Source organism: Trachinotus anak, unplaced genomic scaffold, assembly GCF_046630095.1.
Source record: "Trachinotus anak isolate AG129_WGS33_773 ecotype Australia unplaced genomic scaffold, CSIRO_AGI_Tana_v1 ptg000010l, whole genome shotgun sequence".
In the NCBI taxonomy this organism is placed as follows: domain Eukaryota; kingdom Metazoa; phylum Chordata; class Actinopteri; order Carangiformes; family Carangidae; genus Trachinotus; species Trachinotus anak.
In genome coordinates this window covers 14,613,627-14,638,332 of record NW_027273861.1, presented here as the reverse complement: position 1 = coordinate 14,638,332, position 24,706 = coordinate 14,613,627, and the positions used below count along the sequence as shown (strand labels likewise).

General features: G+C 41.2%; 1 protein-coding gene across 1 annotated transcript in view; it reads left to right on the top strand.

Annotated features, from left to right (window-relative positions):
• LOC139627124 (voltage-dependent R-type calcium channel subunit alpha-1E) overlaps positions 1-24,706 on the top strand; it is a 93,943-nt gene that overhangs the window by 64,012 nt on the left and 5,225 nt on the right. Inside the window, exons 11-43 of the mRNA XM_071487808.1 lie at positions 251-366; positions 637-690; positions 3,215-3,310; positions 3,496-3,705; positions 3,890-4,002; positions 4,183-4,295; positions 4,592-4,723; positions 5,360-5,429; positions 5,623-5,740; positions 6,796-6,863; positions 7,097-7,188; positions 10,076-10,990; positions 11,651-11,895; positions 12,505-12,616; positions 12,983-13,112; positions 13,655-13,714; positions 14,428-14,534; positions 14,768-14,779; positions 14,968-15,064; positions 16,004-16,164; positions 16,610-16,747; positions 17,162-17,363; positions 17,527-17,691; positions 18,523-18,633; positions 18,722-18,802; positions 18,978-19,163; positions 19,368-19,459; positions 20,143-20,302; positions 20,568-20,695; positions 22,502-22,598; positions 23,868-23,973; positions 24,098-24,205; positions 24,365-24,465. Coding sequence (XP_071343909.1) covers positions 251-366; positions 637-690; positions 3,215-3,310; positions 3,496-3,705; positions 3,890-4,002; positions 4,183-4,295; positions 4,592-4,723; positions 5,360-5,429; positions 5,623-5,740; positions 6,796-6,863; positions 7,097-7,188; positions 10,076-10,990; positions 11,651-11,895; positions 12,505-12,616; positions 12,983-13,112; positions 13,655-13,714; positions 14,428-14,534; positions 14,768-14,779; positions 14,968-15,064; positions 16,004-16,164; positions 16,610-16,747; positions 17,162-17,363; positions 17,527-17,691; positions 18,523-18,633; positions 18,722-18,802; positions 18,978-19,163; positions 19,368-19,459; positions 20,143-20,302; positions 20,568-20,695; positions 22,502-22,598; positions 23,868-23,973; positions 24,098-24,205; positions 24,365-24,465 — 4,696 coding nt within the window. The remainder of the gene's footprint in view (positions 1-250; positions 367-636; positions 691-3,214; positions 3,311-3,495; positions 3,706-3,889; positions 4,003-4,182; positions 4,296-4,591; positions 4,724-5,359; positions 5,430-5,622; positions 5,741-6,795; positions 6,864-7,096; positions 7,189-10,075; positions 10,991-11,650; positions 11,896-12,504; positions 12,617-12,982; positions 13,113-13,654; positions 13,715-14,427; positions 14,535-14,767; positions 14,780-14,967; positions 15,065-16,003; positions 16,165-16,609; positions 16,748-17,161; positions 17,364-17,526; positions 17,692-18,522; positions 18,634-18,721; positions 18,803-18,977; positions 19,164-19,367; positions 19,460-20,142; positions 20,303-20,567; positions 20,696-22,501; positions 22,599-23,867; positions 23,974-24,097; positions 24,206-24,364; positions 24,466-24,706) is intronic.

The following is a 24,706-nucleotide window of genomic DNA, read 5'->3' as shown; positions in this document are numbered from 1 at the left end:
CAGGTAATCTGTAAGCCAGACAACACACTGTAGCTGGCACAGAAGCTACTGCCAAGCAAACCTGTGTTGTTTCAGTACATGGTGTCAAAGTCTACGCAAGTGAATTCGTTTTCTAAAAAGGTTAATGCAGGATCCGCTGTCACTATCTCCACAGTGAAAGAGAAGAGACCTCCTCTCCTCTCCTCTCCTCTCCTGTCCTGTACCCTCAAAGAGTAAATAAATGATTCTGTGGTTTGGTTTGTTTCTGCAGGGAATTTGCCAAGGAGAGAGAGAGGGTGGAAAACCGCAGGGCCTTCATGAAACTGAGACGTCAACAGCAGATTGAGAGAGAGCTCAATGGCTACCGGGCCTGGATCGACAGAGCAGGTGGTTTTAGTCCCAGTCACAGCTGAGGAAGACCTAATAATTTGGCTCTTGATGAGAGAGGAAAAAAATCAATACTTCACCATGAGCCTTAAAACTAATCCTGTCATTGTAGAACATAGGAGTATCTGATGCAACCTGTTGTCTGTCAGCTGTTGTTTGTGCCACAACTGCACTAAAAATACAATTACCAAACATGCCAGTATATCTCTTTCCATCTGAGCTGTCATCTGCTGCTCATTTCTGATCATACTTTGTCTCTTTGTTTTCCAGAGGAGGTGATGCTTGCTGAGGAAAATAAGAATTCAGGACCTTCTGCCCTAGATGGTAAGAAATCTTTGTTTTTGCTGATCACATTGTGCACATTGTCTTTCTGCTACCCTCACATTGCTTTACATTGTTTCTCAATTTCAAAGTGTTGAATGTGCTTTATAAAGGCTATTCAGGCATATACTATTATAGTGTGTGTTGCTTACTTGTCTGTGATTTGAGGGCCCACACATTATTCATTTGTGATATGGTGAAAGGAATAAAAACTCTTTTCAGTGAAGCTGAATGGCAATGTCACTTGGTCAGTCAGTCAACCAGTTTTGTGCAGACTGAAATATCTCAACCAGCAGTCAATGGATTGCCATTAAATTTTGTACATGCATTCATGGTTCCCAGACGATGTACCCTAATGACTATAGAGATCATGATTTTCCTCTCAACTCCACCAGGTTCACATTTGTTGTTTTGAGAGAAATGTCTCAACTACCATTAGATTAGTATGAGTGATTGGTATAAAATTTGATGCAGACATTAATTTCACCAGCAGGATGAATCCTGTGGAGCTGATCCTCTGACTTTTCATCTAGCGACCATCAGGTCAAAAATTTTATTTTGTTCAATACTTTATGTCCAAACTGATGACATTCCCGTCAGCTTAAACTGCACTTTGTGTTTAGAGATAAGAAGCTAGTGTTAGCATAGTAACACACAAAATTAAAATGGTGACCACAATAACATTGTCATTGTGAGTCTAATAGCATGCGGAGTTGGCATTTAGCTCAAAAGCATCTCAAAGCACCGCTATGACTTTGGTGATCCCCTGACTTTTCATTTAGTGCCATCATCAGGTCAAATTTATACAATAATACATTGGTTTAAATACCAGCAAAACCAAAAGCATTCCCATCAGGAGCTGTACTTGTGTATGTAAAATTTCACAGCTAAGCTGGAAAAAACTGAAAGAAAGATTTAACTTTGACCCCTATTGCAAAACATTCAGTACAGTATATCAACTCATGGTATGAGCTGCCCAGACTTTTTTGCCACCATGGTGCACTTGAATAGATCACTATTACATCTCACTCTACAAATCTCAATGCCACAACGAGAGCATAAGCACTGATAGCACTAAACCTGCCACTTGGCTCGGTGCCTCACAGACAGCTAAGTACCTGCTCTGACCCTCTCAACTCTACTTTGACCTTTCCTCCTCGCTAAACCAGCAGGGCTTTTATTAAATGTTGATTGATTGGCAGCTCTCAGGAGGCTGCCAGAGTGGAGTACAGGTGGTGCCTATGGTGAGAACCGTCCTCTGTTCTGCTCTCTCCCTCACCAACTTCACACTCCATTTGCTGCACACACTCTGCCACTCAAATGAACACATACACACACCTCTGACGTAGAAAAAGGAAAGCAAATCCTTGTTCAGGTCCAGTTGGTTTCTGTCACTTGAATTACAAAGACACTAGTACAAGGTAAAAATAAACTAAATGATGCAAATATGTAATAAAAACAGACAATGGCTCCAGTTGTTGTGATGGAAATAAATGCAGAAGCCCTGATAGCTTTGACCAAAAAGAGAGGTGGCGCACTGCAGTTGCCTTAGCAACCTCTGGTCTGAAAAGGCAGCAGCATGCATGTGCTTGTTGTATATGGGAGCGTGTGTGTGTTGACAGGACTCAGTGTCCCTGCCTTTAGCAAACACTCCTGTGTGTGTGGAATGGCAGCAATATTTTTGTGTATCTGCGTGTGTGTATCTGTGTGTGTGTGTCTGTGTGTGTGTGTGTGTGTGTGTGTGTTTGATCAGTGGCTTATTAAAAAAGTCGTCAAGCAAATATTGACTGCACATAGATTCAGAAATCACAAGGTAGTGGGAAGGTGTGAGTGGGATAGGTTGAAAACACATCCATCAGTGAAAATGTCGAAACACACTCATCATACTCACCTCGGCATGTACGCACTGCACGGCGTGTCCCCTGGGGACAGTTTCCCCGCGGCGTGTCACTGTATGGCAGCACTTGTACACAGCTCAAATAAAAGAGATGCATGGACCGTCAAGTCGCCTCAGAGCATGGTTTGCCATGACGGAGATCATGAAATAGCAGCAGAAGGTTTGCATTCAGCTGTATGGATCATTACACTAACATTAAATGATCATTTTTGTCTCATTCAACTGCAGCATTAATGAGCTCAACTTTCCCTTTCAGCTAAAACTTCACAGGCATGAGCTTGTCTTGCAGAGGGTCCTCATTAACGTCATCATCGTCTTTTCATTGCATTATCAGATTCCACATTTGCATATTATCCGAGTCTACCAATGGATGTCTTTAAAATCTAGGAGTGGTCATACACAGGGCAGTTTTCTGGGCCACGTTGACTTAAAACGACCAAAATCTATTCAGCAATTAAACATGTCAGCGTCAGGGCAAAAATACTAAGCACTTGAACAGCATTGCTCAGTCATGTTGCCCAAAAATTGGCCTTGTGTCACTGCCCTCACAGTATGTTCCCTCTGTTTCACAGAATGTATTGGTTATATTGTCTGAGCATCTTGCTCTGGTACTTTTATGTTCGTCCACAGTGTTGAAGAGAGCCACCACTATCAAGAGGAGAGGCATGGACGTGGTGTGTCGGGGGCAACCAGGGGAGGAACAATATGGTGACATCTCCTCTGTGGGTGAGTGGGAGTCTGGACAGGCTCATAAATATAGGCACATAAAGTGTGGGGGATACTCCAGTGCATAGTTGATATCGTTGTAAACATCACACTGTTGGGAGCACAGTTCAAGATTCAGAGTGGGAACATGTTGTACAAGTACTGTTAGACCACAGTTTCTCTCTACCTCCCCCTTTTTGCCCAAGGCATCCCCATGGCAAGAGCAAGTATCAGGAGTGCCAAGCGAGGTCCTACAGCCTATTTTCGTCGGAAGGAACGCCTCCTCCGCATCTCCATCCGCCGCGTGGTGAAGACACACACTTTCTACTGGACAGTGCTTGGCCTAGTCGCCCTCAACACGCTGTGTGTGGCCATCGTTCACCACAACCAGCCCACCTGGCTGTCCAATTTCCTCTGTGAGTTACACTTCATTTAGGTAGCACCTTCATATGTGAGAAAAGAACTGCCCAGGCAGTTAATACACCTTTCTGTCACCTCCGTAACAGCTGTCAAATAACTCTTTCAAATCGTTGCCTTATCGTGTAGTTGCAGTCTATGTATGTTTCAGAGTGTCTTTCCCTGTTTTTGTTTCTGTTTCAGACTATGCAGAGTTCCTCTTCCTCGCTCTGTTCCTGACTGAGATGTTCCTGAAGATGTACAGCCTAGGACCACGCCTCTACTTCCACTCCTCCTTTAACTGCTTTGACTGCAGTGTCAGTACTCTGCCTCCCTCTCTTCATATCTGTTTCACCTAAAATGTAACTGCTCGTGTACATAAATTATGTAGCAGCAGCCCTCACTTCCTCTGTCTGTGTCTGTTGCATCATTTTTGTCTCACTCTCTGTCACCTCGTGATAACTGTTAGTATGCATCGGTTTGTTATATCTCTTTAGGTAATTGTTGGCAGCATCTTTGAAGTGCTGTGGGGTTTCTTCAGGCCTGGCACTTCCTTTGGCATCAGTGTCCTGCGTGCTCTCCGTCTGCTGAGGATCTTCAAGATCACCAAGTTAGTCTCTCCAAAACCTTCCCCCAGAGACAAAACAAATTGAAACCCCCCAAAAATATTTGACAGGATCCTGAATATCTGCCCCATTTTCCCCTAATATAAAAATATACAACTAAATATATAATAACTATACACACATGACATTCATATTGCTTACAAAAAGAAAGTAAAATACATGAAAGTCGCATACTTTTACTCTTGTGTTGGGGTTCAAAGTATACATCATGGATTGCAGCATCAGAATTATTCTCTTTCTTGTCTTTTTTCCAATAACATGGCATTTTCTGACTGTCAAGGTATTGGGCGTCTCTGAGAAACCTGGTTGTCTCTCTGATGAACTCCATGAAGTCCATCATCTCCCTCATTTTCCTTCTCTTCCTCTTCATCGTTGTCTTCGCGCTGCTTGGCATGCAGCTCTTCGGTGGCAGGTAACAATAAAAACTCGTGAGCAATCATCCGAGTAAAATACTAGTGCTTATAGCTCTGTGCATCATGCCTTATGAGTTCATAAAGAAATTGAGCGAAGCGATGCACCAGCAGGGCAGGGAGAGAAATCTAATCAATCTGGCTGAAAATAGAGACTGTTTTTCTCTGCCACTCGGCCTGGTAGACACATCCTGTGATTCCAGTAAATACACATTCACAAACATAAAAACAAGGCTGAAGTAGACATCATGGCTCAGCAGATTTGTCTTTATTGAATACACACAGTTGAAAAGAGAGTAGATTGCCCTGTGGTTCACAGTTGTTTTCATTATACCAAGACTGTGTGAGCTCGGTAGAGAGTTAATACTCTTGTGTTTTTGTCACACACAGCCATTGTTGCTTGGTTTTCCCTCAAGTCGAAGGCTGTTTCCCACAAGCTGTCACTTCAGTAAAGGCTGGCTGAGTTTGACAAGCATGGCCTTGTGCATGAACTGGCCTCTAGAATACAGAGCACACAGGAAAAAAAACTCCTTCAGCCAGTATAGAGAGGAGGAGGATTGATTTTTCTCTGACTGAAAAAATGAAATGAGACCCAGTTCTTCTTTTTAAAGACCATATGTGTCACATCTTTTTCACAGGTTCATCTTTGAAGACTACACCCCAACAAACTTTGACACTTTTCCTGCAGCCATCATGACTGTCTTTCAGGTCTGGAAATAAACCTGACAATTCATTGCCCTCTACTTCACACACCTTTATTAGAGTTACTCACAAAGTACCAGAAATATCATTTTTAGTGTAACAGCATTTTTAGCAAATGAGTTTATAGCTAAGCTCAACAATCATGCTCCAACTAGATTTGTAGATGATATTCTGTGTGATTGTGGGTGTGTTTTCTCAGATCCTGACTGGAGAAGACTGGAATGAGGTTATGTACAACGGTATTCGCTCTCAAGGTGGAGTGAAGTCTGGCATGTGGTCCTCCATCTACTTTATAGTGCTCACACTGTTTGGAAACTGTATCCTTCATTACTCTTTTTTTTTTTTTTCAAATATTGAAGGTTTCACTCCAAAATACTAATGACCTTCTTTTCATTATATAATTTAGATCATTGAGTGAAGTATTTAGTGAATGTTTTGCAATTTTACTTTACAGTTGTCACTTTGTCATCGCAGCGTAAGACCCCTAATGCTGCATTTTTGTGTGTTTTTTGGTGCAGTAAATTTTGTCAGAAAAACTTGTGGCACAATATTTTATGTCCGGGTATTTAGCTGTAAAAAGAAGGAAAAAAAAGAAGGACTATGAATTTTATAGTAATGATAAGAAATAATTTTCTTATCATATGTGCAGTTATTAAGTTCCAGCTTATTATCATAAAGTTTTTAAGAAAAAACAAGGAAATTATGTAGAAAGAAAGTGAAAAGTAGATTCTAACTAGACTTAACTAGCGTTTCCTAGAAAGAGTAACAACACTTTCTCCATTTCCCTTATAATTTGTCCCGCACTGTATATATAGATGTGTAACTGTATAGACCTCTCTTGGAAATATCATAGTAATTAACAGTTAAATGTCAGCAAATTTTTAGGAAATTTTGACAGTTTTCAGAAAATTATACCCAACTCAACACAGCATCTAAATTATTCACAATCTCCGTACCAAGGGTTTCTGGCTGACATGTTAGGAAAAACCTGCTTACATGTGTATCCTGTAGTTGTTATGTCACTGGACACCTTTTAAATTAGATTAAATGTATCACTCATCTTTTAGCCAAGGTTTCACCCACCAACTCAAGAGAAAAATATCTCTTGGCTTACAAAATGTTTGAGGTGCTTCACCAGCCATTTCATGCCAAACAGGTAACACAGCACATGGTCTGCTTGTGTGAGGTTGTGAGCTAAATGTGGCTGCCTGTGATCTGATTTTATACTTGGGTTGTATCACACAGACCAGCTGCGCTGCAAAGGTGCAGTCTGGGTTGTTGATTATAAGTGGAATCTCCAAATACCAGGACCATTATCTGTCTCTGAACAAGAGGTCAGTGTTGTGCCGGTCCTTAACACAGATGTGACCAGACACTCTGCTGAATGTCTTCTTGGCCATTGCTGTGGACAATCTTGCCAATGCACAAGAACTTACTAAGGTAATAAAAAAGTGAATAACAAGAAAGATATACTGTAACTGAAAGAACAAGACTGCTCTTATCTGCTTTTATTCTTGTAAGAATCTTATTGCTAAATAGTTTTAATAATCTCTTCACTCTGTCATGTCCAGCTCTGCTCTTTCTGACTTTTCACTTAAATTCTGTTGAATTATTTAAACTTATAGATGCTACAGCTGTTCAGCTGCCTTTTCCTTTTTTCCTCTTTTGATCAGGATGAAGAGGAAGCAGAGGCGGCGTTCAACCAGAAGCACGCTCTCCAGAAGGCAAAGGAGGTCGGACCATTGTCCTCCTTCATGTCTTCAGAGTAAGTGCTGTATGCAACCGCTCTCCCTGCCTGACCTCCTCCTCTCCTCCCTCTATCTCTCTCCTCCTCTCCTCTTCCACCCGCCTTTCTTCCTCCAGGGAGTGTCTATATAGGACTAACCCACAGTGCCAACACTTTGCACGAGTTGCTGTAGCCTGCAGCAAATGGCGGGTCTATCGTTTGGTGCAGTAGATTTGGATAACTAATAATGCGGAACAGTTATAGAGGGAGGCTAAGGGTCATCAATACAGAGCATCAAGTTGTGCTGCTGTGTAAGTGCTGGCTTGTAGCACTTAAATGTCACTTGGAGCCTGTTTAGAGAATCAGTATTTAGTGCTGTCCCACTAGAGACTTATTGATACATCAGTACTGAAAAGTCTACTAACTAACCTCTGGCTGCTCCCAGCACTTTAATTTTCTCCAAACTGAAGTCTCCATGGTTACTAGTTCCACATTGGGGTGGGAGGTGCTCATATTGTTGTCATGGAGATTGGGTTACTCAGTGTCCAAATTAACATGATGTGTCCATTACAGTAATACTCCTCTGTACTCAGCAAATCGGATGTTGTGGGTAGGAGAGAGTGTAAGGAAGTGAAATAAAGTGTATGCAGGCTTTGATCTGTTGAAGTGCTCTTACTTGTGGAAAATTGGATTCATAAAGTAATGTGATCTTGTTTTCTCAATGCCCAGGTTTCCCGCTTGCAGAATAGATTGGGTTTTTTTTTCTCTCAGGGATTGATTGCACAGTGCCTTGTCATAGGTGGTTGAAGTGCATGTGCATGCACAAGAGTGGGGACCTCTGGCTCAGTATGCACGCTGTGTATTGAGAAACAAGCAGTTTGTTGCATGGGCATGTGGACGATTCCCAAGATTAAATTTTTTAACGTGACATTATGTACCTACTTCTTTCTGTCTTTCTTTCCTTCTTTCTCGAGGCCTTGCCATTCTCATAATGCCTGCTCAACGGAAATGAAATTAAAGCAAAACAGAAATAAAACTAGCGATGTGCATTAGTGTCAGTTGAGCCAGCTGAGGGTCAGGCCCTTGTCAGAGCCCATAGAGAAGAATGGAATACCATAGGGTCGTCTGGGCTGGCATCTGTATTCAGAGAGGATACTCTGAACTTTAAGGATTTCTGTTCTCAACTTTTATGTCAGCTATGAAACCCCGGCAGTACTTGCCCCTGCTGACCCTGGAGAAACTTGCATGACAGCATTTGCTCAATAAAAAAAGACACATGCAGCATGTTGGAGGCTGATGATCGTTTCACCTTGGAAGGCATGCATCTGGTCAGCATGATCAAAGGAAGAAAAACAGACATTACAGACACACACACTCACTGAGAATGCTCTTCACGTGCAATACGACAAATTATACTGGGACTGTAATATTTGGATAGCGTTTTCAGTGTGTGTACAGTTTTTCTTCCACTCTGAAGTCTTTAATCCCTCACCCAAGTGCTCTTGAGTATTCTGAATATTTTAAACTAATATTTTGAAGCTCCGCACATGAATTTCCTCGTTGCTTTACAAGCATGTCCTGAAAGAATGCAAATGTGTGATTGCTCTGAGGTGGCAGTGGTGTTCAGAGCTGCATCCCAATGTGGTGGTTTTGCACAAAGGGTTTTTAAATATGTACTCTCTCCCCATGTTTGTTCTGTGTTTTTTACCTGTGCCCATACTGTAGCTCAGGCTGTCTAATATCAAGTAAAGATGTCTTCTTATCACTGTTGCGCTTACTGTTGATGTTTATGAATGTTGTTTAAATGTTTATAATACTACCATCTTGTTTGTCAATGTGGCGCTTGGCTCCGATGGAGACACACACCAAAGCATCAAGAGTCCAGTCAGTTTTTCAACCTCCAAATTTATCCTTTACTCATTACAAACATTTAAAGAAGAGATGTTTGCAATGTAAATAATTGTATTGCCAACAGACTGCATGTAGTGGTTAAATAAGCAATTAATAATTAATCTGTGCGTGTGGTCTTCTAATAGAGCAGCTTTACCCTTAAGCGATGAATAACAAATTCAGAGCAGCTGGTTAATGCCATTAACTGTCTATGTAGATGTTGGTCTTTGTGTGAAAGGCCACTTTATGATCCTTGAGGATCATTTGCTGTGTGTCTCCTGGCCTGTTTTGTCTCTGCTCACAAAAGCACTAATGTCTTGTTTTCAACCAATCGCTCATTGATAACACGGACCACACAAGAGTCCACGCTCCAGTAAGTAACACTGTCTGTTCAGCTTTCTGAATCTCTTACTAACACCTGCTTGATTTTCTTTAATGGGTAAATGTTCTAGACTCATCCTGTGTAGTTTCGTGTTCATGCTCTGTCCTGTTCCTCCAAACTCTCCAACTTTATTTGATTCCACATTTCTTTATATCTACTCCACTGATTTCATTCTGCATCTTACGCTTTTTGTTATTAAAGTCACACAACAATTCCTGGCTTGCTTAATTTATCACCCAACATTGTCATTGACCCAGTAAATTGCTTCATGTTGAAATGAAACAGCTCTTAATTGTTAACCAGGTGCTCAAACAGCAGAGTAAAGCATTTGCATTGTACTGTGATATACATTTTTTTGTACAAATGTTTTGATTTCTATTTGTTGCATTAAAGAAGAAGGGAACCTTGAGAGTCCAATAGTGCATTTTCGAAAACTGCTTTGAATCAAATTTGCCTTTTGGTGAATACACAACTTGGAAAGAAAATCATTTCAAACTCAGATCAACGAATAACAATACAAGCTAAAAAGAAAATAACTGAAATCTTATCAAAATCAGTTGTATATATGTATATATATATATATATATATATATATACATGTATAAGTTGTCTGCCTGTATATATTGACATTTTGTATTGTCCCTCTCTTCTCAGGGGAAGCCGTAGGAGGCGGCCCTACCTGTACAGGAAAAGAGCCATCCACCGCAGCCGGCCTACCTACTCCTGCTCCCTGGAGGAGGCACAGGGCAGCATCAGGGAGGGCCGTCCACCCCCACCACTCAACCCCTCTAACTCTTTCATGTCCAGGAGAGAGAGAAGAAAAAGGATGACCATGTCCGTGTGGGAGCAGAGGACCAGCCAGCTGCGGAGACACCGCCAGATGTCCAGCCGAGAGATCCTGTTCAGCAGCCCCAGTGAGGAGAAGGACGGGCCTCCTGCTTCAGCCCAGGCCCAGCATGGACGTCCACTGTCGCTGCACCGCAAGGCCATGCAACACACACCATCTGGGAGTTTGAAGCGCCTGGCAGACCCCTTAGCCTCCCCCACCAAGAACCAGGCTTCAGGATCTATGAATATACCTCTGGCCGCTGCCCTCTCTGGTGATATACCTGAACCTCCAATGTCAGTGCCAGAGTCACTGGATCCCACTATTGTTCCTCTGCCTGATGCCTCTGTGTCTATGACCATACCAGAGCCTCCCGAATCAGAGCCCGTCTCTGAGAGTAGAAAACTGGGTGTTAATCAGAGTCACAACACCATCAGCGAGCGTCGAAGCCCCAGATTGAATGGTGATCGCCAACACAGGGCAGTGAAGAAGTTCAGACCACCAGATAACATTGACACACTGACTCCTGAGATGGGAGGTCTTGGCAGGATCAGGGACAGGAGGGCGTTACATCACTGTGACCATCAGAGCGGGGCCAGAAGTCAGGGGTCATCCCCTGGGAATGGAAGCCATTTGGCAAGTCGCTCGGTCAGCAGAGAGAGGAAGAGAAACCCAGGGAAAGTAGAGGAGACAGAAATGGAGACCAAAACAGAGGAGGAGGTGTCCAAACCTGAGGAGGGCAGGTGAGATAAGACAGCTGCTCATCCAGCTTGTTTTTTATTAGACATGTATGTATGTTGAACATAAACATCAACGTAAAGCCAAGAGAGGCAGAAATGACTTGGAGAAGACAGGGGATGAGATGTAGCAAAGGTCCTGGGTCAGATTAATCCCAGGATGTCAAATGTCTATGTGTAATGCCAGTGATTTTCAGTGTCTTGGCCATGACCTGCAGACGTTATGTAACAAAATACAGACATCACATTTTGCATCCTTCATTTTTCCAGGCTTTTATGATATGAAAACATTAGATGAGAGGTGACAGGAAAAAAGGGAAAAGGGGTGGTGACATTTAACAAATTTAACATCATCTCCAGCCAGACTCGAACCTGGGGATGTTGCAGTTATATGGTCACAAACCAGATTCACCTGTGCTGTGAATTATGCATATTGAATCCTACAAAAGGTGGTTGTCTTTAATGCACACTCATATCACCACCTCCCCTTGCACCATTTGGCTGGATGTTTAAGCTCAGTATTGCTGCTGTGAAGCTACTTTGTTGTGGCTTCTCCACAAGAAATGTGGGCCCTATGAATCCCCCACCCGACAGCACCAACCGTTCTGTAGGTAAATCACTGCCTGCCTTGTCTGTGCAGTAATGTGTTTCTCTCTGCATCTACAGACAGGGCGACCAGAGTGAAGGAGGGGACACAAACCCACCAGACAACCACAGCCACACTGGTGACCAGTGTTCTCAGAAGCAAGAAGAGCTTCTTCAGCAATCAGATGCTTCTCCGCCTGCCATCCCAGAGGGCGAGACAGAGGAGAAGGAGACAGAGCAGGACCAGAACAAAGCGCAGCTCTGCTCCAGTGTGATCATCGAGGTGCCCAGTGTTCAGTCATGTCTGGAGCTCTCTACGATAACAGGTATTGGTGCAATTGTTGCTGTTTTCAGGTACCAATTAGATGTGGTTTTTTTCATACTGTATCTGGTAACATTAACAAGTGCTTTGTTAATGTATTTGGTTTTTCATGACTCATGACATTACTACCTTTACTCTTTTACACTTACTTGGGAAAGGTTTCATTTCAAGAAAGTGGTATAGATGATCCACAAGTGCTCATCAGTGTGAGCTCTTCCCACATCTCATTGGATGAACGCACCAGTTGCTGAGCCGTTAGTTTGATTCTCAAACTGGAAAAAGAACAACCACTGTTATGGAAATGTCAAATTCTGGTTCTTTATGAATCTGTGATGAGAAATAACCCATTCATTTGCAGAGTCATATTCATTTTTATGTCTGTTACATGTAGTTTAAATTGTAGCCTCCAGAGTTCAGGCATTTTGAGAGGTGGTGAGTCACGTCACCATCTCAACCAGTCCCCACAGCTCACTGATTCGGCTCACCACTGCTAGACTCAGTCAATCCTCGCTGGATATTTTCTGGATTAGAACCATCTTCTGTGCACCATCCTCTCCAACTGTCCTAATGGGAAATGTATGATAGGACTTGTCCGTCTCCTGACTTTCCCTAGTCAATAGTAAAGACCCTGAAACCTGTAAATCAGAGAAGGAGGAGGCAGAGGAGACGAATCCTGTCAACACCGTGACTCCAAACAGCATGTTCATCTTCAAACCTGACAACCCGTAAGTCACCATCACTCATGCTTCTCACAGGAAACTTTTTTTTTTTACTACTTCTGCTATTGGAGCAGACTTTTCCCAGGAATCCTTGCGACAGCGTTGAGTCCTTATTCGTATTTCTCCATAATATTGTTGTGATCAGAGAGCATTTCAAACCTCACATGTACTGGGAATAAATTGCCACCACTAGAACATTTTCAACATCTTCAGAGTTCAAACTTTTTAGTTAAGATTTGTTGCAACATCCACGTTGTTTGCTCCTGCTGCCACTAACTTTCAGCCAGCTTATGCCTGCACAGTCTTACTCTTACAGCACATGGTACCTGACCTCTGGGTCACATCTTCACTCTGCCATCTGCTCTCCCTCAGGGTGCGTCGCGCGTGTCACTATGTGGTGAACCTCAGGTACTTTGAAATGTCCATCCTGCTGGTAATAGCCGCTAGTAGTATAGCGCTAGCTGCTGAGGACCCAGTCGCTACCTCCTCTGACTGGAATAAGGTTTGTTTTCCCAATCATCTATTTAGTAAATCATCTGTCTGACACAGCTGTAACATTAATAACTTAATAGAAGTCAGAATATTTCTGCTATTTCACCATCGCCTGTATCACTCTGTTGACTCCTGAGACATGATTTCAATCAGTCTTTATCTGTGCCGTGGGTCTCATAGCTCCCTTCATCTATGCTAAGCAGCAAAATAACCATAAAGAAAAAAAGAAAACATTTAAAAAAGAACATTCCTTAAATTGTTTTGCAAAGGGCCACCAATGTGACTTGATGGGAGGCAATTAAATTGCTGATGAGTGAGGCAAATGAAGTCTGAGGCACACTGAGCCTGTTTATGGGAGGAATGAGGGTAATTATCTTGTGTTGTATTACCATCATTTGGGGGGACTGTTCCTTAGTAAACGACAAGGTAAGAGTCTGAAGTAAAATTAGATTTAATTTAAAAGAAATCAACAAGCAGAATGATTTCTTTCTTCTTTTAATGAGGAACTAATTTCTATCTTTTGTTTTATATCCACATCTTATTCTGTTGCAGGTTCTGCGTTATTTTGATTATGTGTTTACGGGAGTCTTCACATTTGAAATGATTATAAAGGTGAGTCACTGTGTAAAAATGGCATAATAATGATGTGTCACTGTGTGGTGACTAATTTCAAGAAATTGTGGTAAGACATGTAAACATACCTTTTTTTGAGCTCCAAAATATGGAGCCACAGAAACTGAACTTGTGCATTCCTGTTTGCTTCTTTACCACATTTAAAGAACCATGAAGATCAGGCTTATTTGGCCAACAATGGATCAAAAACAAACTTTGTTGTTTGACATAATTTTCACACATGTTGAAACTAGTAGTTCCCAAATGTTTTGACTTGTCACCTCATAAATAAAGTTGTGTCTACTTGCAAGCCTTCATCCCTAGTTGAATGCTATATGTCTAACAGTTCCTCTAAAGAGTGATATATTTTTTTTTGTTGTTTTATTTGAATAATTCGTTTTTAGTTTTTAAAAAAATTGTTCTGAAGAAGTAAAAGTAGCTAGTAATTTACAAGAAAAAAAGACTGGAAAAATAACCATCGTACTATTCGTAAATCATCTTGTGACCACTCTGACTTATCTTGAAACTCTCTGTGGGGGTCTCGATCCCCAGGTTTGTAATCACCATGTTATTCCAGAGTAATAAACAGTCTTGTTTGAAGCAATGACTCTATAATGTCCCAACACTGAAACATAAACACCTAAAAAGATTTGAGTGTGGCTCCATGCCTGGAAACTACAGGAGATTTTCTCACACCCTTGTTTTGTCATCAGATGATTGACCAGGGTCTGCTCCTCCATGATGGCTCCTACTTCAGAGACCTGTGGAACATCCTAGACTTCATCGTCGTGGTGGGAGCACTGGTGGCCTTCGCCCTCACGTCAGTTACATGTTTATTTTAACTACTCACATTCACTTATCATGTCTAAACATCAAAGTGTCTATAAATCAACTGTAGTTTGGCTTTCACGCTGTAAATGAGTGTGTCATCTGATGTGTTTGGCGCACAGGGTCTTCATCTCTTCCATTTTGTTTATAACTGTTGATATACATGTCCCTCTCTCCTGTTTTTCCTTCGTCTGTGGATGGTGCCCCTGTGGGAATGGCCAGCAGCAATGTGATGGGGTAAAATCCTGCCTCTTTTAGAGACATTAGCATCTTTAAACGTGTAAAAAATTCAGACTGTAACTTAATTAGAATCTGTCAGATTAAAGTTACTGTAAAGATGGATGAATAAGGTGGACAATGTCTTTAAATGTGGTACTTACTGTGCTGCTGTGTGTGATGCTTAATGTCTCTGATTTGCTTTACAGAAATAACAAAGGACGAGACATTAAAACCATCAAATCTCTGAGAGTGTTGCGTGTCCTCAGACCGCTGAAGACCATCAAGAGACTTCCTAAACTCAAGGTTGGAATTGTTCTGTTTTCATTATCTTGGTTGTGCTTCCATATTTGTGTTATCTGTATATTTCTGACAATATCTGTCGCTATGAGCTACTTAATGAAAAGATTTTTAAAAACTAGACCAAGTGATCAATATAAAACAGATGTCCAATATGCTGTCTGGGAAGTTTAGGTTAAAGGAGATTTTAACACCACTCTCTACATATTAACCAAAAATACCAAAAATACCAATGGCCATAGATGTTGGGTGTATTGCATATTTATATATTTGTCTTTGTATTGCACCCAAATCAGTATTTTCATCCTTTCCTTTCTTTTCTAATAATGTATTTTGTCAAGACTGCAGTGTTATCGAACAAGCAGGCTTACAGATATTTACACCTTTACGTATTAGTGGTTGTTCTCATCTCAGTGTTTACACACACTGACACACAATGGCTTAAAGATACTTTCCCCTTCATTCCTCGTAACTGTAATTTGCAGACCTGAGAGCAGAGACAGGAGAAGCAGACAGATGAGGTTATAAAGCATGAGATGACAAACTATGATCATCGGGGCATGAAGACATGTTGTCACGGCTGGGATCCCCAAGCCTCACATGTAGTCTGTTGAAAACAGGGAGGAGAGGAGAGGAGAGGAGAGGAGAGGAGAGAATGAATCACAAAAACGAAAAAAACCCTCATGCATAAGCATAATAATGTCTGAAAATGCACAAAACATCTCACAAGCATTCAAACGACGCAAAACTCGATTCCATAATGTTGTTAAAATTAAATAGTACATAAAAATAATAGATACGACTAAATCTCGACAATTACACGCTGCATGCAGAGAACATAGTGAAAATGAAATATGTGCTTTGACTTTCCCTTCTTGTTTATCTCTGCAGTATCTGAACCCTTGCACCTTTGTTTTTTTATCCTCATGTGTCTTTCTCTTTCAGGCGGTTTTTGACTGTGTGGTGACGTCTCTGAAGAACGTCTTCAACATCCTGATTGTCTACAAACTTTTTATGTTCATCTTTGCCGTCATCGCTGTGCAGCTCTTCAAGGGGAAGTTTTTCTACTGCACTGACAGTTCAAAGGACACAGAGAAGGACTGCCAGTAATACTCATTAACTTCTTTCAGTTCTTCCTTCCTACTTTCTTTCTTCCTTTATTGCCTCTTTCTTATTTACATCCATCTTTCTGCATTTTTATGTTTGTCTCTTTTTTTATTCTTCTTCTTCTATTCATTCTTCTTAATTATTTATTGCTTTACTTCTGATCTTTATGAATACAATAACTTCCTTCATTTGGTTCTTCATTCATTTCCGTCTTACTCATTCTCCCTTCTCCTTTCTTCTTCTTCCTCTGCTTATCTCCTTCCTTCTTCCATCAGTCAATCCATTTATTCCTTTTTGGGTTAATTGTTTCAACTGTGGTCCCATGTCCTCCTAAAACCTGACACTAGAGTTAATAATCCCTTTAAGAAATGTTATAAACCTTATATTCCACACTTGTTACTATGCCTTTATTTTCTGATGCATCTCTGTTGCCTGCTGGTGCAGGGGTTACTACATTGACTACGGGAAAGACAAGAAAGAGGTGAAGAGAAGAGACTGGAAGAGGCATGAGTTTCACTACGACAACGTCATCTGGGCTCTGCTCACCCTGTTCACTGTTTCCACTGGAGAAGGATGGCCTCAGTGAGTGTGGAATCAGTGCTAACTCTCATGCTGGATGAGGAAATTCAACCACTATCATTTTCCATTCTTAGAGGGCTCATTAGTTTTTATGAGCATTATAACCTTTTAACATCTGGCCTGTTCTTTGGAAATGGTCAAATCTGACATTTGATGAAGGAAATTTATAGATAGAATAGATTTGATTCATTTAACAAAGATTTTGCCATTCATTATCTCACAATAAGGTTACACCAATATTCTACTGACAGTTCATGTGGGTTTGTGCTGGTCCAACCCTCGTTAATTAACTGCTGCTATGGAAATAAATTAAAATGATATCTTCTTCCAAATAACTTGGCATTTGAGCCCAACTTAGTGAACAAATACTTTCTGCCAACTAACAACCATTGTAATTTTTTTTTTTTGTTGTTTCAGGGTCCTTCAGCACTCAGTAGATGTGACCGAGGAGGACAGAGGGCCAAGCCACGGCAACAGGATGGAAATGTCCATCTTCTATGTCATCTACTTTGTTGTCTTTCCTTTCTTCTTCGTCAACATCTTTGTGGCTCTCATCATCATCACTTTCCAGGAACAGGGGGATAAGATGATGGAGGAGTGCAGCCTGGAGAAGAATGAGGTGAGTGACGATGGATGAAAACACCTGTTTCTTCTGTAGAACAGAAAATAAGCAAAAACAAAGAAGGTTGTTATTAAAAGAAACCAAGGACAGTTGCCTGCCTGCTGTTTTTTACTGTTTCATACCCCTTGCATTCCTCTTTCACTTGTCTTCTGTATTTCAGAGGGCGTGCATAGACTTTGCCATCAGTGCCAAGCCCCTGACCCGTTACATGCCGCAGAACCGCCACACGTTCCAGTACCGCCTATGGCATTTTGTGGTGTCACCCTCATTTGAATACACCGTCCTGGCCATGATTGCTCTCAACACCATTGTACTGATGATGAAGGTGAGGAAAGTGAAGTAATGACAAAAAGAAATCAAAGACAAAAATGATTCAACTCTAGTAAGACCAGAACATTAGAAGCGTGATAAGTGAGAGCACAGCAGCTGATTGTCCACATCTCATTTTCTCTCTCTGCTCTCACTCCTAACAATAACGTCATTTTCCACATATTCTTGTTTGCTAACAGGAAAAATGCACCTTGCATTGCTTCTCAGCAACATATTCTGTTATGAACTTGTGACTGTTAACACTTTGGTTTTAAAATAAGCCCAGATGTGTGACTCCTGACTAGAAGCTTGGTTGTGTAGAAACGGATGTGTCCTTTTGAGAACCACAGCACCACCTCAACCCACTGTGATGTTTGCATTTGGATCTGCTGATGTTTTAGTTATTTTTCCACCCCTCTCTCACCACTATTTATTTCCTGAACTGAACCTTTTCTTGGGCTGCTCTGGTCGTTCAGACAGACAGACAGACAGTCAGATAGACAGACGCGAGGTGACTCAGCTTGTATTAAATATTGATCTATAATGTCCAGGGGCTGCTATTTAGCATGACCTCATTAACTGTGGCTGCTGCCCCCAGAGGAATGACTCCTTTTATAGTGCGACAGATGAGAGGTGCAGAGACTGAGGCACTATTTATGGGTCTGGAGGAATCTTCCATCAACCTGTAGATCTGCTGGGTGCAGGGCTGAAGATCACACTGATATCAGACTGGTATCATGAGGTTGAGCTGCAGTGAACTGGTTAGGGAATATTCCACTTTTTTATTTTACTCATAACAGAGATTTCTTAAAGTTTAACCTCTGCCACCTTTTCTTTCTGCTTTCAGTATTACTCTGCCCCGCCGACATATGAGGCTGTACTGAAGCACCTGAACACGGCTTTCACTGTTCTCTTCTCTGTTGAGTGTGTCCTCAAGATCATGGCCTTTGGTTTTCTGGTGAGACAAAAGGGCAACATGCAGCCTGAATGTGAATTCAAGATCCTATTCAGAAATGACTCAAAGTGTCTTTCCTGTTTTTATACAGAACTATTTTCGAGACACATGGAACATTTTTGACTTCATCACTGTCTTGGGCAGCATCACTGAGATCGTGGTAGACCTGCAGGTAATAAGAAAAACATGATTAACGATCAACAGACTCAAGCACTAAAAGAGAGAGAATGTACCTTGCAGACTGACAAAAAAAAAAATTCATAATCAGTCCTCTTCCCTGCACAGTTGTCCCCACAATTTTAAGTATTTATGTAGACATGAATACTGTATTCCTGTTCTTTTGTCAGTTTGTTGATACATTCAACATGAGTTTCCTGAAACTGTTCCGAGCTGCTCGTCTGATCAAACTACTGAGACAAGGTTACACCATCCGGATTCTTCTGTGGACCTTCGTGCAGTCCTTCAAGGCCCTGCCCTACGTCTGCCTGCTCATCGCCATGCTCTTCTTCATCTACGCCATCATTGGCATGCAGGTCAGAGGCAGGAAAGACGGGCTCTTGATCAGTCTCTGTCTCTCTGTTGAGACGGTGTTTAACATGCTACGTTGACCATTTTTTAATCTAGCGTCCCTCAGCACCATAAGTATGTTTGTTTCATGGTGAAATTCAGTCTTTGATGGTGACAGTGTTTATGTTATGGATGTTTTTTGCATATGTATGTATATATGTGTGCATCAGGTGTTTGGGAACATAAAGCTGAATGAGGAGACTCACATTAACCAGCACAACAACTTCAAGACCTTCTCTGGTGCTCTGATGCTGCTTTTCAGGTAGGACACCTTGGCATCTGTAGACTTTGTCAAGATAGACACAGACTTGGGAGCCAAGATCCAATCTGAAACTCAACACATTTTGTACTGTTAGTGTTTTTGTGTTAAACTGAGACCCAAACTCCTGTTGATTTGATATACTTGGTTCACTAAATAACACATTTCTTTAACGTTGTCTGAATGATGTTGCCAGGTTATATATTTAGGACTTGGCTCTGTAAATACCCAAGGGGCTATTGAGTGTCAAGAGGTGATAGATGCTGCAGTGGACTACTTACCTTCTTAGCAAATAGCTTTGCAGACCCTTTTAGTGTTTTACATCTGGTGAGTAAAAAGCAGAAAGGGTAAAACAATTGAATGAATATCTGTAAATCTGAAAATCTGTACATTTAAACGTGATGGAAATGGATGGAAACTGTACCCCTTCAATATGCACTGAAAAATGTGAATTCACACATGGCGGATTAACTTGCTAGATGCATTACATTTGCAATAAGGCAAAAATGAAAAAGCAATTGTGTAAAACATCACCACTGACATTAAAAGAAATGAAACTACCGTGTACAGTATGAGCTGTAAATATGTGCATCTAAAAGTTGGCAGACTTAACTGTGAATAAACAGCGAGCTGGACGACTCGATTCCTAACCAGCTGCTTCTCCTCGTGTTGTGTAATGTGTCCAGGAGTGCCACAGGGGAGTCGTGGCAGGAGATCATGTTGTCATGTCTGGGGGGGCAGCAGTGTGAGACCGACCCTTCTCTTGCATCCGACCCAGAGGGGGGCTGTGGCTCTGACTTCGCCTATTTCTACTTTGTCTCCTTCATCTTCTTCAGTTCCTTCCTGGTAAGAAAAAGAAACTGTGAATAATACCTCAAAGATGCAACAAGGATAATTTGTGTGTAAGCACATTAATGTTTTCACTGGGCATTTAACACATCTGTCAAGAGGCTAAACTGCACTTTCTATACAGTATGACATATTTTGTACATTCATGATCTCGTTATTTTTCCTGTAAAGAGCAGTCATTCTTTATATTTTGAGCACCTTCCACCTTTATTTAAGGAAATATCAAGGCTTCTCCGTACTCTGCTGTTTGTTGTCAATCCAGATGCTGAATCTGTTTGTGGCTGTGATCATGGATAACTTTGAGTATCTGACGAGAGACTCATCCATCCTGGGTCCCCACCACCTGGATGAGTTTGTTCGGATCTGGGGGGAGTATGATCGTGCCGCGTGGTCAGTGTTTCTTCGTCTTTATGCTACACCCTGTATATGCACTGATGTCCCCTTTTTATTGACATCAAATGGTAGTGTCAAGTTGAAATATGATACATATACTACATACTTACAGCAATGTGATAAAACATTTGTAGTTGGACAGTTCAATACATAAACATGTCCACATGGATGAAAGCAACTACAGTGCTCTAGCTTGATATTTTGGGTCGTCCTCCATTGCTGTACACTTCAACATCACTGAACTTGACTAAACCAATCACCTAGAACCTATTATCATGAAACCTGGACAAAACTGTTGCCGCTTTACTCACGAAGGTGACTGAAAGAGCATATAGACACTTGTGATCCACATGGTTCAGGCACTACAGTACCTCATGCTCACTAAGCCAGTAGACAGTATCACTGTAAGGTACAGTTGCAGCTACTGTGTAATGGAGAGAATAAAATATGTATCTCTGTCAGGCACCAACATATTGCATTACCTCTGAATAGTTATAAATAACTGATCCACTGATTTAGTTTAAATAGGAGTATTCATCAACTTTGAAAAGCTCTGAAATGCAAATGAATTCATCATCTTTCTGTCTCTTGATTCAGACTGATTGGTAGAACAAACACACACTGTGTCTAATATTGGCTGTAAAAAGCAATTTTGGCGTGTCTCTCTATCATCTAAACAAGCTGCAACAGAGATAAATGACAACAGCTCCTGACAAACAGAACTAGAACGTTTTCTAACAATGTCATTTTGTGTGTGTCCACCACAGGTTGAAAAAAAGTTTGATGTAGTGTTGTTCAGACTGCTGCTGATATTTTGTCATGCTTACACAAGAAGATGGACTCCATTTAGATCATTTCACCCTTCTTATGGACAACAAGGCTGAAATGACACACAACTAAAGACATGTATGTTCTTTCCAGTGGTAGGATCCACTATAAGGAGATGTACAAAGTTGTACGCACTATCTCACCTCCCCTGGGCTTTGGGAAGAACTGCCCCCACAGGGTGGCATGCAAGGTTTGGTTCCCCAATGTCAACAAACCCCCACCCCCCACCCCCACCCTCTCTGCCTCTTTCTTGTGGGATCCTACCTGACTTCTTCCTAGTCACCCCCTTCCTTCCCTCCACCAGCTGTCACCACCCTGCTTGACCTTAAAGGGTGTGTTACTCAGGTCAAAGGATGATGACGCTCCAGTCTCAGGGTACTAAGGCACAGGTTGTCCCTCATTCACCCAAGCTTATGAGTAAAAAAATATTTATTTCATCAAAGCACTTTTGTTGAATGATTAAACTTGTTTTTGATGCAATTGTGGAGGACTTTGAGGGAAGCCGGTCTCTTTCTACCTTATGGATCTGGTTTAAAGATGTTTTAGGACTCTCCTGCACACATACAACACTCGCGATGTAAGTATTTGATATTATCACCAGATCCAGTGAGGCTGTCGTTCCTTTGCTCATCCTGTCTGAGGTTTTCTCCTTTCCCAGATTTCTATGCCCTGTTGGCAGCATAGAAAGAATAGAACCTGTTTTATTTCTCCTACCTTACTCTCTCCTCCCGTGTGCTGCCTCGGAATAATCCTTTCTCTTGTATCTCCTCCATTCTTGTTCCTCTCCTTTTTACCCCCCACCCCCACCTGTGCTTTTTTCCCTCCTCTATCCCTTGGGAACGCTTCCGCCGTTATTCAATTTCTCCTCCACCTCCAACATCATCCCTCTCCCCTCCTTCCTTCCCTCCCCCTCTTCTCCCTCCCTCTTTATTTCTCTTTCTCATCCCCATCTTCATGGCTACCTGGCGCCCCCAGTGGTCGTATCCATTACACAGACATGTATGAGATGTTGACCAACATGTCACCACCTCTAGGCCTGGGCAAGAAATGCCCCTCCAAGGTGGCATATAAGGTAGATTAAACACTGGGGAATAATAGGCACTGCCTTCATATGTTAATCAATGAGGATAAGCTTATTTTGTGTGTCATATGTTGGAAAGGCAAAGCATTTTTTCTGTTGATTATATGATGCAGTATCGCTTGTTGAAACAGCTTTCAGTTCCAGTATTTTTCATTGGCAGACACAGAGCACTACAGTAATGATTTGCCTGTTTCGCTTTGCATCTTGGCAGAGAAAGAGTCTTGGTGGAGTTCATTTTTCTAAAGCACCAAAAAAGACTTTAAAGAGAAAGTTGTTAAACATCTACATGCTAAATCTTGTGAAGTCTGCTGTCAGATGTTCTCATGTCGTTCATACTTCTCTGTTTCTTACATATTCCTGCCTGCATGTGCCTCCCGCTACAGCCCAGTGTTACATCTGTGTGTTTTATGTATTGTATGTTAAAGTGTATGTGCTGTTTGACTGTGTGTCTGAGTGAGTCTGTGAACCTGCAAGCATGCTCCATCGCAGATGAACCCCACGCAGTAAGAAAATGTGTGAGAAGGTGTGACTTTATCCTCTTTTATAAAATTTTAAAAAACACCAGATTCTGTACAGGCCTCTGTTTACAGGAGGACAGGAGAGGACATGCGTAAATCCCATTTTGTTAGCTTTTTTTTTTTTCTTTTTCTTTTTTTTTTTTGAGATCACAAAATATGTTATTATATAAATTATCTTGTGTCTAAAACCAAAACATGGAAAATAATTTCATGCCTGTCCTCCTGTTCTTCTCTATCTGCTGGTGTAGTTTAATTTAAGTTAAACAAGTTTCAGTTTGCAAACTGAACTGTATGAAATTGTGGTTTAAAAGGAAAATGCTCTTACTTGTTAAATTTGTACTAATGCCGAGAAAGGCCATGGTTGCTCATAATTTTTTTTCAAGCTAGTTGCTTTGAAATCATGATTTAATTACTTTATTATCTCCATTAGAGATTAATCAGTGGGCAAACGGATTTGTAAAGTTGTAGTCGGGCAATTTCCTCTGAAACAAAATTTTGTTTAAAATTTAATAACAGTGACTTTCCTACCAGTGTCAGGCCTTGATCAATTGTAAAATCTGTAAAAATTCTAATTTGCAAAAGATTAGATTGTCGTGTTCATGATGTAATGCATCTAAAACATATTATGAGCCACCACAGTCTTTCTGGGCTTGGTACTATTGCAGTTTGTTTAGCTTTATCATGGATTGTTGTTGTTGTCCTTGGTTGTGACTGACTTTGATGCTTTCTCTGCCGCCATCAGAGACTGGTACTGATGAACATGCCTGTGGACGATGACATGTCCGTCCACTTCACCTCCACCCTCATGGCCCTCATCCGCACTGCTCTGGAGATCAAGATAGCCAGAGGTTAGACAGAATATCAAAATGTTGCAGACACATTTACTATGATGTAAAATTAAACTTAATTTACACTCAAAATTTGTATGTGTTTGACTTTTTTGTCTCTCTGTGTTGGGGTGTGTGTTTCCAGGGGACGAGGATAGAAATCAAATGGACCTTGACCTGCAGAAGGAGATCAGTGTCATCTGGCCTCACCTCTCTCAGAAGACGCTGGACCTGCTGGTTCCCATTCACAAAGGTAACTTCAGCACTATACTGCAACTTAACAGTACAATAATTCATGTTTCAAAAAAAGTGAAACGAACGTTTGCTATCGTATTAGAAAAATGGTATTTCATATTAATGCGTTTGAAGGGTCATATCTATGGTTTGATTGTTTCTTCTTTCTCCTTCTCAGCCAGTGACATGACCATAGGGAAGATCTATGCTGCCATGATGATCATGGACTACTACAAGCAGAGCAAAGCTAAGAAGCTAAAACAGCAACTTGAGGAACAGGTATCTTGTATTGTTATTTTTGCTCAATTTATTTTCATTTTGGAAGTGCAGTGTAAATTAAGGTTTTTAAGTATTGTTCTCATTAACAAATTGAAACAACATCTTTTCAACTGTCATATTCATCCAAAGCTACTGTATATATATATATATATATATATATATATATATATATACTGTAAAACACAGCTATCTACTATTAGATTCTTTCAATAATATTTTGAGAGCATTGTTCTGTGTTATT